This window comes from Diabrotica undecimpunctata, chromosome 2, assembly GCF_040954645.1.
Source record: "Diabrotica undecimpunctata isolate CICGRU chromosome 2, icDiaUnde3, whole genome shotgun sequence".
NCBI classification, from domain to species: domain Eukaryota; kingdom Metazoa; phylum Arthropoda; class Insecta; order Coleoptera; family Chrysomelidae; genus Diabrotica; species Diabrotica undecimpunctata.
Genome location: NC_092804.1, coordinates 51360060 through 51379568, shown reverse-complemented (window position 1 = coordinate 51379568; position 19509 = coordinate 51360060). Strand labels below are relative to the sequence as shown.

Below are 19509 nucleotides of genomic sequence, written 5' to 3'. Positions count from 1 at the left end.
AGGAAATACCATCATTCCTAACCCAGGAAGTGCCGAGTGGCCTATAACAGCGTCACTTCTATAGATTGTTGTGAAAAGAGTGTTAAAACAGTGGCGAGAAATTATCAGCGAGACATTTTAACAAATGTGGTGGAGCTTCTAAACCATACATATTCCAAAATAGACCATGGATATCCAAACGACACTATCCACCTGAGCACAAGGCGAAAAACACTCACCAATGGCTTGGAAATCAGATACTCGAATTTATTAGTAGTGAACATTGGCCGTCAGCCAGCCCAGGCCTTAATCTACTTGAATCTAATTGTGGTTATTTTTAGAGGGCATGATCTGTACTAGACGTCACCATAATTAAGTGTTAGTGAAATAGGCTCTGGTAGAAGTTGTGGACAATATGCCTATGGATTTCGTCCTTATAGCGATTGATAAATAGCCTAACAGACTTCGGCTCTGTATTCAGGCAAATGGCGGCAATTTTGAATAATGTGTTGTAGTTTGTAGTTTATCATATAAGTAATAAATTGTGCAAAAAGTTTTAAAATCAACTTGGTAGTTTCAATTTTTTTTAATTAAATACCTTGTATTAATATTTATGGCAAGACTAGGTATATACCTCTTTTTTAGTTTAAAAATAATATGTTATATTTATTTTTGTTATATTAAAACAAAAACCATCACTATAACGTTTTTATTATGGTACATTTTCTATGTATAAGAAAGCCCACTTCTTTTACTGTATTATTTTTACTTCCTACATAGTAACGTAAACCATAACGTTAGTTGTTTAGTTGCCATCTGCTTGTTCTTCTTACATCCCACTTTACCATGACATCAATAGTACTGGTACTATATGTTGGTATATGCAATGGTCACCGTCTTTGGTATCCTGATCCAGTTGATTATTTTCATTTTCAACTATCATGTTTATAGGTACAATGTATACAATGCAACAAATAAAAGTTACATAAAGTGCTTTTTAATTTTATTGAATAATATTTTGTAGATCGAAGATTTTGTTGTTATTGGAAGATTAACTTCCAATGATTTTGAAGTTTTAGATCTCTTGACAGCTTTAGAGAGTTTCTTAATAGATAACATATGCTGTGTAATTATTGGACCCATAACTTTAGCGGTATGGGTGGAAGATGGAAAGTTTTATTCTTTTGATCCAAATGGAAGGTAAGTATGTTCAAGAAATTGCATCTATTTACAAAGCTAATTGAATTATAAAATCCACAAGGAAAATGAAATTCCTGTAGTTGGCTGTATACAATGAATCACAAAAGTTTTAATTAACTTAAATTTAACTTTTTAGGGATTCTGAAGGACGAGCCATTTCTCAACAAAATCTCGAACTCTTTCCCAGCCAGGGCAAGGCTTGTGTGATGCGATTTAATAAACTTAGAGATTTTGTAGATCTCTATATGAACAACGTTCCCAAACCTATGAAGGCAGATCCATTTTATCTTAGCAAAGTTTTTATTTCCGAACACATAGAAGTAGCTGAACCATGGTATAATTTTAAAGGCAAGTTTCTGTAATTTTTAATTTGATAGAAAAAAAACCTAAAAACATACATGCTGACATGTAGACAATTGTCAAAGAACTTTGAAACATAAAAAATACATAGAATTTTTGATCTCATTGGTTTTTTACCAGTTATGTCAGATTTGATAGCGTCATTTTTACTGCTATTGTGTTTTTGAACTAATAATTTAATTATTTTTCTTTTTTTAATCTTATTGACATCAAAACAACACTAACTACCAAAAATATGTCTGAATTTCACTAAAATTTTCTAAATATATCACTGTTATCAAGTATAATGAATATTTGGCTGTCATTTCCACTAAGGGGAAATTTACTCATCCCAGATACCTACGGTATCAAAAGGATTCTTTTTGTTGTTATCGAGCCCTAACTGACATGGTATGCTGGAGTATTTTCCAAAAATATAAGTATTTTTTATTGTTCATTGATTTTAGGTATACTACAGGATATGTGGATTTTAAGAGGCAGTTTTAGTCAAAGCGATAGAAAGTTTGATCTAATATCAAGAAATTTTCAAAGCCCTGCTATTTGCTTTGCGTTATTAACAACGATAAAATCAATATCCCTTAAAGATTTTCTTAAAGAAACCATTGATGAGGTAAAAAATAATAAAATTTTATTTTACTTATTTTACTTTGTTCATAACTCTCTGGGAATGGTGTAGAGATATTTTTCTCTTTTTTTTCGATATTATCTCAATTACTTTCAGGGTGTTTTAGTTTATTTTTATTTTGACTTGCCTCTTTGTTCTATAAACACTTCTGTCTCTCACAACGTTTATACTAACATGCTACATTCTGGGCATAACTAAGTGGGGATAACTAGATATGGTAAGAAAATTGGATACCGGCAGCTTCCTGCAGTAAACTGACCACAAGGGAGAAGTAAAAATTTTAAATATAAATATACACGTAGTTCATAAAATACTTGAAAAGCTGAAGAACAGAAAAGCAGCAAGTAAAGTCGGGATACCAAACGAATTGCTAAAATATTGTGGAGCAGCAATGGCGGAACAATTAACAACATTAATTAATAAAATTATAAAACACAATAAAATACTGGAAGAATGGGGAACGAGCGAACTAATTCTACTTAAAAAAAAGGGGATAAAAAACAACCAGAAACTACAGAAGTATAATGTTGTTAAATACTACCCTAAAACTTACAACTAAAATTTTACAAGAACTAATGAATCAGAGAATAAGTTTAGCAGATGAACAACAGGATTTTCGTACTGAAAGATCGTGTACAGACGCAATATTCGTCATAAACCAAATTACTGAGAGATCACTAGAGTATAACAGACCAACATTTATGTGTCTGGTTGACTTAAAGAAAGCATTTGACAGAGTAAGACTCAAAGATGTAATCCATCTGTTGTATAATATAGAATTTTCCCTAAATATTATAAAAACTATTTAAAACATCTACCAACTTACAGAACCTATAGAAATAGGCAGTGGAATAAAACAAGGGGATTCATTGAGCCCCATACTCTTCAATTTGATCATGGATGAAATCATCAAAACCATTAACAAAGGAAGAGGATACAGAATGGGAAACAAAGAAATCAAAATACTTTGTTACGCAGACGTCGCAATATTGATAGCCCAAGATGAAGATAGTTTGCAAAGACTGCTCCACAGATTTAACATAAGAGCAAAAAAATTTAATATGACAATCCCATCTCAGAAAACTAAAACAATAGTAGTCAGAAAAGAACCAACCAGATGTAAAATAGAAATTGATGGCATCAGTATTGAAAAAGTAATGGAAATAAAATACCTGGGAATTACGCTGTCCAGCTATGGAGACCTGGAGAAAAAAGTGAGAGATCAAGTACAAAAAGCAAATTGACTGTCAGAATGCCTTAATAACAGTATATGGCTAAACACACAGGTTAACACTGAGATGAAGTCAAGAATATATAAAGCTAGTGTAAGACCAACAATGATATATGCCCCAGAAACAAGACCCAGCACAGCCACAACACAAAGGCTACTGGAAACGGCAGAGAAGAAAGTTTTGAGATGAATGACAGGAAATACTCTGGGAGATCGAAAGAGAAGACATTAGAAAAAAAAAATGTAACGTACAATGTATAAACGAATGAACATTTAACAAAAAAAATTGAATAATCACATGAGCAGAATGGGGGAGACCCGTGTTGTGAAAATAGCAAGATATAAATCACCAATCGGCAAAAGAATTATCGGACGACGGCGAAAAAGATGGAGTCGTTACCTTCCATAGAGGTATTAATTCGCCAATCCTTGCTTATAAAGAGAAATATAACGAAAACAATTATGGCAGAAGTAATAAAAGAAAATGCTTTTAGTCCGAGGAGAATCTTAATGGTCAGGGGATGCTAAGAATACCGACGAGGACAAAAACGAAAGTAACAAAAACCGACTGTGGAAAGCCAATGCAAATGAAAACACGAAATGCATGTACACACCGAGAAAGATATATAATATAAACCAAAAAATATTCAGGATGGAAATAAATATCTTGAATACAAAGTGAAACGAGATAGCCAAACAACAGAAAAGTATAAGTAAACATTTATAGTTTTAACTATTTTGAAATCGATCTCAACCATTATAACGATGTTAGTATTATGCTGGATTCAAGAATAGCTCGATTTTAACACGTTATGAGAGTCTGAGGGCAATGATAAAATAAGACAAGACAGCTCTGAATAATATAAATAACAGTTAAGTCTGTGTTTCATCAAAATAAAAATCAGAATCAGATATTAAATATTTTGGCATAGAAATAAAAATCGCTGTCCCAAACCAAGAAGAATAAAACGATTTATCCTAGTGCACTTTAACGCAAAAGTAGGTAAGAAAAGATACAATGACATAGTCGGGAAACATGTGATAAGAGTAAGAAACAAAACCAGTGATATCCTAATCCAATTTTGCTATGAGAAGAAAATGTTAATTTCTAACACCATGTTTTAAACTATTTTAAAGCGCCTTTATACACAAAAATCACTCCAAAATACACAAGATCGCCTAATTAAAAGTCAGATTGATTAGATATACTTGCACCAATAATATTATATCACAACAACATACGTAGTATAAAAATTTATCGTAGTACAAACATGGAGTCAGCTCACAATTCCGTAGTAGCATAACTACAAGTTCGGCAAAAAAAAACCGAACATTGAAATGCTAAAGTACGAGACAAAAAAATAATTTCTGGCATACTCAATGAAGAAGAAAATAACGAGCAATAACAATTCTAAAAAGAAAACCTCATAGTTAAGACGGAAAGAGCAGACAAAATGTGAAGAAAAGAAAGCCTTTTTACAATACAGAACACAACAAACACAACAGGCATACAATAACTATAAACGAATCAGAAATTAAACGAAAGCTTTAGTCAGACAAATAAAAAGGGATGACAAACTACTTTTGATCCCTATTTGCTAAAGGTGACGATAATGAACCACCAATACGAGAAGTGACGACCAACGAAGAAATAAAGATTGAGGAGGGGAGGTAAGGGAAGCATTAAGAAAATTAAAAAAACAAAATCACCAGGAGAGAACAGAATACCGAATGAACTCCTAAAGTACGGAGGACCAGATCTAACAAAACAACTAAAAAACAGAGCCGTAGATTGCTTGAATAAAACAATATCGAGAAAAAAAATATCGGGAAAGAAATTAAAGGCACTATGTACAAAACAGTCATCAGACCAATAATGACATACGCGGCAGAAATATGACCTAACATAGAGAGAAACAAAAGAAACGCTAGAAACAGCCGAGATAAAAACCCTTAAAAAAATCGATGGTAAGACACTATGGGACAAAGCAAGAAGTACACATATACGACGGAGATGCTAAGGAAGACAAATAGTGGGAAGACCATGAAAACGATGTAACAACAACTTACTGAAGGTACATTAAAAAACAGACAGTCATGTCTACACAAAAAGATGAAGAAAAAGATACTCAATAAACAACTATGTAAAGCTCAACAAAATACAGAGACCAAATCTACAATAATTGAAAGAAGCATAGAGCACACTTGGAGTTGGCTTAAAAGTGCAATTTAGAATACACAAGAAGATTTAAACTATCTACATATAAAAAACAACATAAATTATGGATAACTCAAGAGATATTAAACTTACTTATTTGAACAAATGCGAAAATTAAAAAACGTGAAAATATAGAACTTTAAAGCATGAGTGGTAAAGAGAAGCAAGGAAACGTAGGACATTTACAAAAAACATGATGTATTTAATATCCACAAAAAAGTAAAGAAATTAGAGGCAACCGTAAATCCCCAACATAATTTTCCTCTCAAGACACTCGTTGATACCCAAGAAATAAAAGAAATATTGACAGCACCGTCCAGTATAATTATTTTGAAAATAGAAAAGACTCTGAAGGAAGTAAAAAAATGGCAAAGCAGCTGGGCCGCATAACATTTGTTTAAAAAAAAACTAAATGTAAAAAGATGTTATGAACTTCAATTGATGTGTTTAATATGTCAGGAATTAAAAGTTGTTACATAATCGAATCCTAAAAAGTTCAAACTCAATCTAAATAAACTGCAGACGGGTTTTCGAAAAAATTTTAAAACTAGAGATACTTTACGCTATCAGTAAGTTTATTTATATTTCACAGATTATGCCAAAGTATTTGAATGTGTCAAATATACTATTATGTTGAATATTCTAAAAAGAAAAGGTTTGGTCTCTTAAGATCTAAACGATATTCAGTACCTCTAACAACATCAAATAGTACTGCTTGGAAATAGCCAAACAAAAGCTGTACCTATTAAACATAGAGTCAGACAAAGTTGTGTACTATGCTCCATGCTAACGTATTCTCTAAGATAATATTCCAAAACGCACTCGAATACGCAGAAGATGGCATTAAAGTAAATAGAATCTTGATAAATAATTTAATATAAGCCGATGATATAGTGTTAGTTAAAGATATTTTGAAATGTAGATGACTTGCTGTATTTACTTAACAATATATTAGCTGAAGTAGATCTATTGAGCTTAAAAATGAAAACAAAAAACAAAGGTATTAGCACCATAAACAAAGATCAAATGTAGAAGTGGATCAGGACTCAGAAAGAGCTTCTAATTTAAGAACATAATAGAATAAACAGGCTTGAGGTCAAATGATTTGTTAAGCAAGATCCAAGAAAAGAAATGTTGGCCAAAATTGTGGCAAAGGAGAACGCACTTGGAAAAGATGAGCTTTGTGGTTTTCTTGTCCCCTTTTTTCATTATTTTTCGTAAATGTTTTCCAACATTCAACAAGCTTTCCGATTTTTTACAATATTTCAGTATTTTCTTACTGCTGTTCGATTATTGTTTCTTAATTATTTTAATATTTTCAGTTAAATTGCCAATAATGAGAGCTTCTTCTATTTCATTTTACCGCTTTATCTTCATATTCTATTATAATGTATATCTAGTATTTCATATAAATTATTTATTTTTATATTTTAAATTAAGTTCATTACCATTTCTCATTTCCTTCAATGTTTTTTATAGAATTTTAATATTTTCTTACCAAATACTTCTCACTCATTGTTTGGTTTTGGTATGTTTCAAAATAATGTCTTGATTACATCCTTAAATGAAATATATTTTTAGATTTTGGATACAGGAGATAGCTTTTACAAACAATCAGTGCAGACATTGTCAGAAAAAGAACAATTTAACAATAGGATGTTAATGCTAACGGAAATAAACAAGAATTTTAAATGGAAAGATAAAATGGTAGATTTTGATGTTGAAGAATGCGTTTCAAATGGTTTGTTTAATTGCAAGGATACAAACTTTAATAAAGTAAGAAAGTGTTCAATTATTCTTAGTTATGTCTTCTTCTTCTATAGACATGGCCGTAACACTAGCCGTGACATGGCTCCTCTGCCTACTCCTCGTCGGTCACTTTATCTTCCCTTCAATTGTTATTCGTAGCAGATTATATTTGTCATTTCTCATCATGTGGCCCAGATACGAGTTCTTTCGATTCTTAATCGTTGTTTTAATTTTCTATTTATGGTGTTTAATATTGTTCGATTCGTAATGTGTTGCGTCCATGATATTTTGAACATTCTGTGATAAAAATACATTTCAGAGACTACAAGCCGCCTTATGGTATTTAATTTTAGGTATTTTAATGTCCAGGCTTCAACTCCATAGATAAGGACTGATCAAACGTAGCATTTAATATTTGAAATTGGGATGTGTAAGTTTAGTTTTCGGTTATAGATAATTTGCTTCCATTTATACTACACAGGCTTCCTAATCTGTTCTATTCGTGTTTTTTTACCGATTATTTACCGATTATTTTTATAACAATTTGGGCCGCCGTCTATGTACTTAACAGTAATTAAAAAATATAAAATTTGAAGATAATAATAAGTTTGTTAATGGTATATATCTTCCTTCTTTATATCATCTTCTTTCTCATTTATTTTGGGCGAATCGCCTTTTTAAACTTCATCCACCTGCATCGATGTTCAGATTGTCGCTTCACCTTTTTCGATGTAGACGTATACTTCCCCCTCCCGTTGACGACTTATCTCGAGCGATTCTCACCACTCTTCTTTCTTTCATTCTGCTAATATATTTACTTCACTATTTTTTCCCTGTTAAGCACCCAACCGTTAATTTCGTCTACACCACATATATTTCTTATTTTCACTGTTTTCTCCGTCTAGAAGAGTTTTTCCAGATATGCGACATACCTTCATTTGCGTTGTTTCAAAAAATCTTTTGAGTTTTTGTTATTTCTGGTCTAGTCCTTGCGCTGTTTGTCATTATAGGACTTATAACAGCGTTGTATATTCTTGATTTAGCCTCAATGCTAATGTTTTAATGCGCTGTATCGTATTGTTTAGACAGTCAGCCATTATTGTTTCTCTCGTTGTTTGTTCTATTACTTCTGTTTCAACGTCGCCATAGCCATATGCCTAAGTATTTAAAGTTTATCTCTTGCTAGATAATCGATTCATTCAACTCGAGTTTACATCTTACAGGCGTCATTGATATTATCATCTATTCGGTTTTAGCGGCTGATATGTTGAATGATTTAGCTGAGGCTAAAGTGATGTAGGAGCCGTTGTAGGTCGTTTTTGTTTTTAGCAACCAACGTGCGTCATCTGCATAACTCCAAGATTTTAATCTATTTTTCTCCCATCCTATATCCTCCCACTTTGCGCACTTTTTGTATTATTTCATCTGTAATTATGTTAAAGACTAACTGGCTCAGTGAGTCACCCTGACGAATGCCATTCCCAGCTAATATTGAATTGGTAAGTTCACCTTTATTTTAGCTTGAATTATATATACTCCACAGTTTTGACTAAATTATGTGGAATTTGTCTCTCTTAGCGGGGATGCTATTTTAATTGGAGGCTTTTTGTATTCTATTGATTGTTCTGCTATGTGTTTTAAGATAAAGACGGCAGGTGTGAATCCCTAGAATCCTTGTTGGTTATCCTCCAGGGATAAAGCCATTAAGTTTGCTTGTTATAATCTTTGTCGTAAGTTTAAATGTTGTGCTTATTGTTTATTCCTCTATTATTCAAGGAAAGTTGCTTATTTTTCTTTTTAAACATTAGTATGGTAGTGTTAGTTAACATTTATTTGGGATACTATGATGATAGAGGAATTTCTTAATTAATTGTGTTAATTGTTGTATTAGACTTTGTCCTTCATATTTTAATAATTTATTTGGGATTCCGTCATGTTCTAGGCTTTTTCTATTTTTTAATTTCCGAAAGGCTGATTATGAGTCCAACATTATATGTTCAACATTTGTCAAAAAATGTTCAACAATTCTCACGTGTCATCTACCTTATACAGTTCACAGTCCTTGTACAGTGAGATAATCGGTAAATTCTTCCTTAGGTATTTAATTCGTGTCAACTAGTTTATTAACTTCCTTTCGTTGTAATCTGATTTATCTCTCCATCTCTTTCTGTAGACCATAAAAGTAGTTTTCCATTCTTTTACAAAAGGTTTCCCAGTATTGGTTTATTGTTTTCTGATACTCAACGTACGATTTTGGTGTTCTCGCTGCTTGGTATCTAAGGCAAGCTATTTATTTTCTTTTTGTACATTTTTGTATAACTTCACTGAAAATACATCCCTCCCCAACTACTCAAATCGAAGGAATTATTGCCGTTCCGCAGTTCCGTGACTAAACGATATATTAGACAATAGAACAATATCTAGACGCGTTTCAAGTCATTCAGGACAGAACTTAAATATGTTTTCTTAACAAAACCTTTAGTTGTTTTTTTATCTTCTGCTTTTAGTTTTTTCTTTCTATATTATTTGTTTGTTTTTTATTGTTTGTGTTTCTATTACTGATATTTACTACATGTCGTTTTATAAGACTGGAATATATTGACCATCTATTTAGTTCATCTTTTATACCCCCACCAGTAATCATTCTTTAATTGTACAAAATTTTGTATAACCTTTTAGTTCAGTTCTCAGAGATTTCGAAAAAATTGATTTACCAAGAATCTGTACGCCGTGGAAGAAACGTTTCAATTAGAACATGTAGCGAAGATAACTCTAAACAAAAATGTTTATTAGCACTTTTTACGTAGAGTAAACCGTTCTCTAAGAAACAACGTTTGAAGCGAACGGCGATTTTGAATGAAAGAAACGCGCGTGAAATCAATTTTAAATAATATTTGAATCAACTCAACGGTAAAAATTTAATATCTTTTGATCCGAGTGTCCTATAGACGAAAATCAAAATACGTTGTAAAGGTCAAGAATCCAGCTTTCGTATGCATTTTTGTACTTTGCCGCAGATAAAGTCAATTTTTATACTGGTATTAAATAAATAAATGTTGCGCGATTTTTGCCATTTTTTATTACTCTCATGAGATCAATAAAATGTGTCACTTTCGTGGAATGGTCGAAGTGAAATTTTCATTTTTAGAGCTTAATATTCAAAACCAATGTTTTGGCAACAGCTATAAGGCATTTAAAATATGCCTAAAAACCTCAAAATTTAAACTTTGAAAGTACAAACGATCACACGTCACGGCAAAGGCCTTCACGAATGTTGTGTTGAGTGAAATTTGTAGCTGAAATTATGTTGATTCAAAAAACGTACTTATGCAATCAAAATTAAACAGTTTTAAACGTTTTAGATCGTTTTTAATGTCAAAGTTTAAATTTAGCGTTTTCTTATACATATTTCAAATATTACATACATATTGCAAATACATTTGTAGCCAAAACTCAAAACCAAAATTTCATGCTATAGAAATTCCATAGCGACTAAGTAATGCAAGTGATTAATTTTATTGATCTCATGAGTGGCAAAAATGGAGAAAAAATGGCAAAAATGGTGCAACTTTTATATAGTTAACTCCTTAATAAAAACTGAGTTCATTTGTAACAATTTACAAAAATTGCATACAAAAGCCACACTCTTCGCTTTTAAAATATATTTTGATTTTTGTCGATAGGGCTTTCTGATCAAAAGATATTTAAATTTTCCCGTCGAGTTGATACAAATTGTATTTAAAATTGATTTCGCGTGTAACTGGCATTCAAAATCACCAGTCGTTTCAAAGTTTCAACGTTTCAAAGCGTTATTTCTCAAAGAACAGATTATTTTACACAAAAAGTGCTAATAACCATTTTTGTTTAATAGTATCTCAGCTACATTTTTTATTTGACACATTTTTTTACGGCGTACAGCTTGTTCGTATGTTTTTTAGAGGTTCAGTGGCATTTTCGTCTCTGACGACTGGAGTATTTGATTTCCTTCTAATTTCTTTTACTCCTTTGCTTCTAAAATTGTCTATTATAATTTCGAGCAGTTTTTCCTGTTCTTTTTTTTTGTCTACACATTTGTTTACCATATCCCATTGATTGTGTTCATTATCTCCCGTTTTCCATTATCCAACGATACCATTTCTAAACCATTATTATAGTATTATATTCTTGTAACTAAAATTTACAACAAAAACTTAATTAATTTTTATTTTCGTGTATGAGTAACAAATTTAAATATTTTAGACAATTCACAACTATTTCAACAATTTTGATTCTGGGATAATAACGTGTCGTTCTATGTCTGTTGTTCTTTGGAAATCAGAAGACAAGTTTTATTATTTTGACAGCCATAATAGGAACGAAAAAGGATTAACAACACGTAAGTACAATTCTTTTACTACAAAAACCTTAAATTCTTCCTACATAATTTACATAATTTATACGGTACGGTGAAAATCATAAAACTAACTTAAGATCATATTGCTGTGAGTTTTAAAAAAAATTATAAAGTATCGAACTTAAAAAAATATAAACTATTGAACTTATGGGGTTTTATTTTTAAACATGGGTTTTACCATATTTTCTTTTTATTCGTTACGTCGTATGTGTGAGAGTGATGACTTCATCCGTGTTTTTTAATAAGAATGTATCTCATGAGATACATCATTTAAAATTCTTTGAATCAATTATAATTTTTTTTTACAATCCATTCAACGTATCGTTTTTGTTGAGGCTCTACATTATTTCGTGCACAGTGCAGATCTCTGGTGGGCTATAAAGGACAAAAATGTACAAAGTGGAAAGACAAGTAACTATGCTATAATTTCACTATTTGGGAGAGTGATTCATCGTTTAAAGGCGCCGAAATGAGGAAAGACGTATGAAAATCCAGTGACGTACACTCACTTTTTTTTTAACGGTAATTATATTTTATTTTTCAAATATTAATGTTTGAAATAAGCTACAATATATTTATTTACAAGTTTTTACTGACGTTTCGATCTCTATATCCAAAGACCGCTTTCAAAGATATAAATGATGGTTATATTTATTTTATTTGTTTATTATTATATATTTTTATAATCTTATATTATTTATTTTTTTTTCTATCTTTAAAAACGGAATAAAGATCGAAACGTCAGTGTATTAAACATGTAAATAGATATATTGTGGCTTATTTTCAACCTTCTCCCTAAAAATACAGAATGCCACAAACAAAAAGCTATAGAAAAATAAATATATCTGTCATTTGTATGTTTGAAAACGGTCTCTTTATAGAGATCGAAACGTCCTTAGATTAAACATTTGAATAAATATATTGTGGCTTATTCCCAACATTATTTCTAACAATACAGAACTCCAACAAAAACCCACAGAAATTAAATATTACTATCATTTGTATAATTGAAAACGGTCTCTGGATATAGAGATCGAAACGTCAGTAAATAAACATACGAATAAATATTTTGTGGCTCATGCCCTACATTCCCCTATAAATACAGAATGCCACAAACAAAAAGCTATAAAAAACAGGTAATTTTGCAAAAAGCTTACTGATACCACCCGGCTGTCGCGAAAGTTACGCTAAAACGTCTTTTGACGTGACTTGTCCTTAAAGAGTTACACAATGAAATTTTTTTAAAACAAATTTTAAGACAGTTTCCACACCTTAAAATACTTAAACAGTAACAAAACACTATACTATTCTATTTAAACACAAACACTATACACACTTACTATGTTCTTCTCGTTTTTTTTTGTTTTTGGTTTTTTTATGCTGATGTTCGTATTAAACTATTAGAAAATATTATTCGCTGTCTAAATCTGAAGATGCAGTGCTGCTTTCGCTGTCATTATCTTCACCACCTGGTGTAATTATAATTGGCTCTAGTAAAACTTCGATATGAGTGTCAAGTTCCCACATACGATGTTCTTCTTTAATTATGTGGCCTATACATTTAGCCCATTTCTCTGGAGTTACATGGAGGATTGCTTGAATCAAAAGTTCCTTAACTTCGTTTAATTTGAACGTTTTGTTATTGCGTGCTACTTCTTCTTTTACTTGCGCCCAGATAAGTTCAATGAGATTAAGTTCGCAATGATAAGGTGGTAGACGCAGAACTTTGACACCAAATCTTTTGCAGTTTCATACAGCATATTTAAGATATTCACTTTTCCTTAACCATGCAATGTCAAGTAGCTAAATTTTGAGCATTGATTCTTCGTATGCAATCCCCTTTTCTGTAAGCCATTGTTGAATCTTCCCTTTCAATTTCTTTCATAATCACCTGTTTTTTTTTACTCAAATTGAAGAAAACCATCATCAAGGAACCCTGTATCACTTCCTACATGGGTGATGATTAAACACCGTCCCTTATCTGATGGAGCTTTTAATCCTGTAGACCAGCCTTCTACAAATGCTTCGCGTTTACTTTTGACATTTAAATCTTGCCAAACTTTTCCAACTGTATGACCTTCGTTAATCCAGGTTTCATCCAAATAACATATTTTGCGTCCAGTGCTGCGAATTCTGCGTATTTCTTCTAAATATTTTCTTCTCCACACAATAATTTTATTTTTTTCTAATAGCACACTTTTTCTGTTGATTTTTACATATCGAAAGTTCATTTCTCGCATGGTCCTGATTAAGACTCTACGAGATATCTTGGGTAAGGAGTCATCGTTTTCGAGCTCGTGAGAAATATTTTTCAGTGTTGTAATTTCACTCCGAAAATAAAATGAATGAATTTTTTGACGTATAATATTCCTTGCCTCGTCATCCAAAACAATGCTTTTCCTACCTCTAGTTTTACCTTTTTCTTGATTTTTATTTTCCGATGTATTTTTCTTGGAACAACTCGGTTTTTCGTCCAACTCCAATAAAACTCAAACCAAATAATCAATAACACAAACTTATCGCATAAAATATATTCACAAAATGCAACACATGCACTACCCTCAGAAACACCAATGTAAATGAAAGATTGTTGATGGGCACTTGCTTGGCAAAAACTAGTTTTACGGCTTTCTGTGGGTCGAAATTGAAACGGAGTTCCGTCGCTAATTCCAAAGTTGCCAAACGATTAAAAAATAATGTCTTAAAATATCGATTTTTATTTCATAAATTTAAATATGTAACGAAACGGAACATATAAATAAAATTTATTTAATTAAAATTTTGTGCTTAATTTCTACTATTGAAAAAATCATGTTTTTTTGGTATTTTTATGACGGTAATAATCGCTGCGTGGAACAATACAGGTTTTGTATGACCATAATTACTACTTGTGAACAAGAATTGGCTACACTGTACGACAACTTCTGGTCAATTTTTCTATAGAGAAGCACAAATAAATATACTACTTATATATTGTTTAATTTCTTATGAGAAAACGCAAATTGCAATTGAGAAAACGGGTAGTTTTCGAGGGCCGCTGTGTACATTTAAATTTAAGGATATTCAGCGTTTAAACGATAAATCACTCTCGCAAATAGTAAAATTATAGTATAGGCAATCTTCGTTTTATCATGTTTGTTTTTTTAATCGTCTAGTACTAAGGAAGTTATTGGCTGAATAATAAATTGTATCTCATGTGGATTAGAAACAATATAAATAATACATTACTAAGTATACGTAAACACCTAACATTTTCTTTAGCATAAAATATTTTTTATTTTCTCTGGTGCCGGAGATTTTCAATTTTGAAGCTGTTTAATATTTGAGAGTTCCTTATTTGTAAATGTTTCGCATGCCTAAGGTAGGCGGGTGGCTTGTGTCGAAAAAGGTCGATTTCTTTTTTTTTTAAGTTTGATGTTCAACCTATTGAAAAATGACCTTGAAAAATTGGTTTTTTTGGCATTTTTAATTGTATATTTACATTTTACGCTTAAAGTAAGCATTTTACAGAAAAATAAGAAGAATAACTTTCATCTTAAAATAATCCAAGTTGTTAAAAAAAGTTTTTTTTAAGTGAAAAAACAATATTTTTAAATTTGTTTAAAAATTGTTATAAATAAATAGGTTGCCATAACACATTTTCTGTAAACTTTTAAACATAGCATATTGGCACTGGTTAAAGCAAGTTTTATCTTATGGGTATGAAATCGACCTTTTTCGACAAAACCCACCCGCCTAGTATGACTGTGGTATTAGCACCTCGTTTTTTCGATCTACTTACCTTTGGTGTTAAAAGTACCTATTGTTGTTAGTTGATTTACCCAAAACTTATAAATATCTTTCTGGCCTGGTTATAATTTTTACAACTTTCTACGGTCGAACTGTTGTTTTATGTGTAATTCTTAATTTTGTTTAATGCTTATTACCTAAGTGGCGTTCTGGAACCACTTTTTTGCAATGGCTTAAATCCACGTCGTCTTCTGATCTGAATATCCATTATATTTACTATCCCCCAATACAGGAATAAAGATACAGGAATTAGAATAACAAAAGCTGCAAGTAGTTAAAGAAAGAAATGAATGAATACATTTTTTCTCGATAAGAGATAAGATGTATTCATTTGTATTATCGACTATTAACAGGTTTTCGATAATGTACGCTATGCTCATTGTACATGGCGCAGGTGTCAACGAAAAAGAAAGTCGAGTTATTAAATCCCTCTATTGGAACCAAATGACTGACTTTAAAATTAATAAATCTCCACAGAGTATGCACAAATACTGAAAAATACTGAAAAGCGTTAGAGAGGTCTGTATATTGTCACCAAAGCTTTTTAACATATTAACATTGATCAAGTATTTCAAATTGCTCTAGAAACTTACAGCATGGAATAAGAGTAAATGGGGTTATAATTAACAAATTTTCGTTATGCGCATGATACGTTATGCAGAAGATCTGCAAGAGCGCTGGTAGCAAGTATTAATTATATAGGAAATTATTACGAATTAAATTTTAATTAACATCCAAAAGACTAAATTTATGATCATCACCATCCAACAACCTAAGCAACCACACCTTATCATAGACGATCAACAGTTTCTTGGATCCACTCTAATAAGCAAGTGGGATTGTGTGGAGGAAATTGAAATAAAATTAGGTACGGCTAAGGCAGCTTTTGTTAAATTCAAGAAATACTTCATTTAGTCAGAGGTGCGTTTAAATATTAGACTTGGTGTGGTTAAGTATTATATGTGACCAATATTATTGTATGGCGCAGACATGGTCAATAAAAATAAAACCAATAAATAGAATTGAAGCATTCGAAATATGAAGTTTGAGAAGACTACTTCAAATATTGTCGATACACTGAGTTACCAATCAGGAAGTATTCCGACGGGTTGAAGTAGATTTTTGATCTGAATACTGTTGAGTATGGTGAAATAACGCAAAGTTTCTTATTTAGAACACTTTTTACGTGGATTAAGTTACTTTCTCTTAAAACTTGGCAAAACATGGACAATATTGGATTCAGGATAGACGAATACATCCGAACCCATTTTCTCTTAGAAGCTGCTTATACCTTTCATTTGAGATTTAATTTACTACTACCTACTGACTATAAATCGACATCGCTATTGATGGTAATGCCTCTACCCTCTCTGGCACAAAATTATTTCTTGTATTTATCCGAGTTTGATCTGCTATTTTCTGATCAGATACCTAAATATGGTAAAAACAATTTTATTTAATCAACAAAAACAAATGTAATTCATTTTTACAATAGTTAAAGTTTATTGTAGCCTATGGTACGGCCTGCATTTTAAGAGCATCCCAATTAGACAGTTTGATTGAAGTATTACTAGCAAATTTTGCACCTACTCCAGAAAACTTTTACAATATACATAATGTCAAGGTCACTTTCTCTGAAATGGATGACGATGAACTGATACGTCCCGTTATGGAGTTCTATAAGAGACTTGGAGCAAACAAATTAATACTGAGATCGCTTTACAGTGAAATTTCTAATAAATACGATTTAAATGTTGGCAAACAGACTGTACCTATGTGCGTAATGGCGATAGGTTTTAACAGACTGAAACCCTCCATAGAATGGAATCAACAGGTAAATTTTGTATAATAGCTGTATATAAACACTATGCAAAAGTTGTATTATCTATAAATGACATATTTTTGATATGATTTTCTTTTTCTTCTTTCGCTTTATAAGAATTATGATTGTTAATTGTCAAATTGATACTTTATAAAAGATTATCGCTCCATCTTTTGCGCTGTCGCCTGATACTTCTCCTTGCGATTAGTAACTTATCTCTTGCAATTTTGACTACACGGGTCTTCCCAATTTTGCTTAGGTATGTGGTTATTTCATTCCTGTTTTCTGTTGTGTCCACTCGTTTATACCCTGTAGTATACCTGTACACCTTCTCAGTTCTCTCATCTCCGCAATTTCCAATAGCCTTTGCGTTATTATTCTTAATATTTTTAATGCTTTTATTTTGAATACATATGTCATTATTGCTCTTACACTGGATTTATGTACTCTTGAATTCTTCTCAGTAATGATAGGTCGGTTTCAGCATATAGTGTTATTAAGACAAAGCTCATGACAATTAACAAGAAAAAGATAACAGGAGGTCAACTATACGTCAATCAAACCCCAGTAGAAAAAGTGAAGTACTACAACGACCTTGCAATATAATAAATGAAGAATAGGCCAATAACCAGGACATAAAAACGCGCATCTAAAAAGCTAGATCCACCTTCAACCGAACAAGGGCCTTTTTCAAGAGCCACAAATCCTCTCTTGGGATAAAAGTAAGATGCTACGTATTCTCTGTTTTATTTAATTATGTTGAACTCGTGGACTGACCGAGTCACAAATGAGGAGGTCCTCAGAAGAATGAAGAAAAACCGCGAGGTACTAGCTTCCATCAAATTTTAAAAACTACAGTACGTCGTACACATTATGCGAAAAAAATCCAATTACTATTGTTTTGGTTTTTTGAGTTGAGACAGTCATATTAAATTCTTTTGGTTTTATGTTAAATCTGTGAACTAGTCTTTGTAGACTATCTTCTTCTTATTGGGCCATCAATATTGCGTAGTCTGCGTAACAGATTATTTTTACTTTTGTGTTTCCCATTCTGTATCCTCTTCTTCTTTGTTGATACTTTTGATGAGTTTATCTATGATTAAATTAAAGAGCATAGGGCTGAATGAGTTTACTGTCTTTTTCTGTTGCCTTTTTTTAATCTTAATATGTCAAATGTCTTTGTTTACTCTGTTGAGATTTATTTTCTTTGAAGTTTTTCTTTAAGATGTCGCATAAATTAGAAAAAAAGAAAAGGTACCTTTAAGGTGGTTGGACGGGTACTCAAAGCTGAAATCTGTCGAACGTTCCAGATTAAAAACATTTCACGTAGAATTATTTATAGAACAATAGCTTAGTGCGAGCAGAGAAAGCCATATCTAACAGAGGTCAGAAAGGTTGGTGAAAAGAGCAAAAAATAGGTTGGAACGTCAACGTGGATCTGATTCGTTAATACAGATCTTCTAAAAGTCCGATGTCGTTGGAATTAAGAAGGAATGGTCTTTAATATCGAAAGTGATATAAGTACCTCAAATACTTTTAAACGCAACTTCTTCGTATACCAAGATACTATCGTCATCTGAGGTGGGTACCCTTTAGCAAAAAATTTATTATTTTAGATAACAAAAATTAGGTATTTCACATTGGGTAATTTTAAAATACAGGGAAACGAGGTATTTTATACGGATGACGTAGAAGAATGCTGACAATATTAGATACAAAAATAAAGCGAAATTTGAAGATAAAATACTTATCTGGTGCGCAATTTTTAACAGGGGTGTATCCCGACATTTTGTGTAAAGAGTGAGGGGTAAAGGGTGAATAGTCAGAGCTGTGTTGATAACTGCCTTTCCAAATTGCTTCAGTTTGTCCACGAACATCATGCTAATGACGATAGCATTTTTTGGATGGGCCGGGCTCTGACTTAAGAGATACCCAAAACTCCAAACACCAAATACCTTTTGTTTCCAAAACCGATAAATCTCCAAACTTGCCGCAGGCTCGTCCAATAGAGGATAATTGGGCTTTACTGTATATTAAGATTTATCATGGAGGCTGGGAAGCCCAAGAAAGACCCAAACAATTAAGGTGGAGAATTTTTAAAAAACTGACAGAAATTCATCAGAGTTCCGACCAAGACCTCATG

General features: G+C 31.9%; 1 protein-coding gene across 1 annotated transcript in view; it reads left to right on the top strand.

The window, feature by feature from the left end:
* The window catches only part of LOC140434534 (uncharacterized), a 126630-nt gene that overhangs the window by 37196 nt on the left and 69925 nt on the right, over positions 1-19509 (top strand). Inside the window, exons 8-13 of the mRNA XM_072522873.1 lie at positions 1004-1179; positions 1316-1527; positions 1986-2149; positions 7195-7389; positions 11602-11737; positions 17056-17378. Coding sequence (XP_072378974.1) covers positions 1004-1179; positions 1316-1527; positions 1986-2149; positions 7195-7389; positions 11602-11737; positions 17056-17378 — 1206 coding nt within the window. The remainder of the gene's footprint in view (positions 1-1003; positions 1180-1315; positions 1528-1985; positions 2150-7194; positions 7390-11601; positions 11738-17055; positions 17379-19509) is intronic.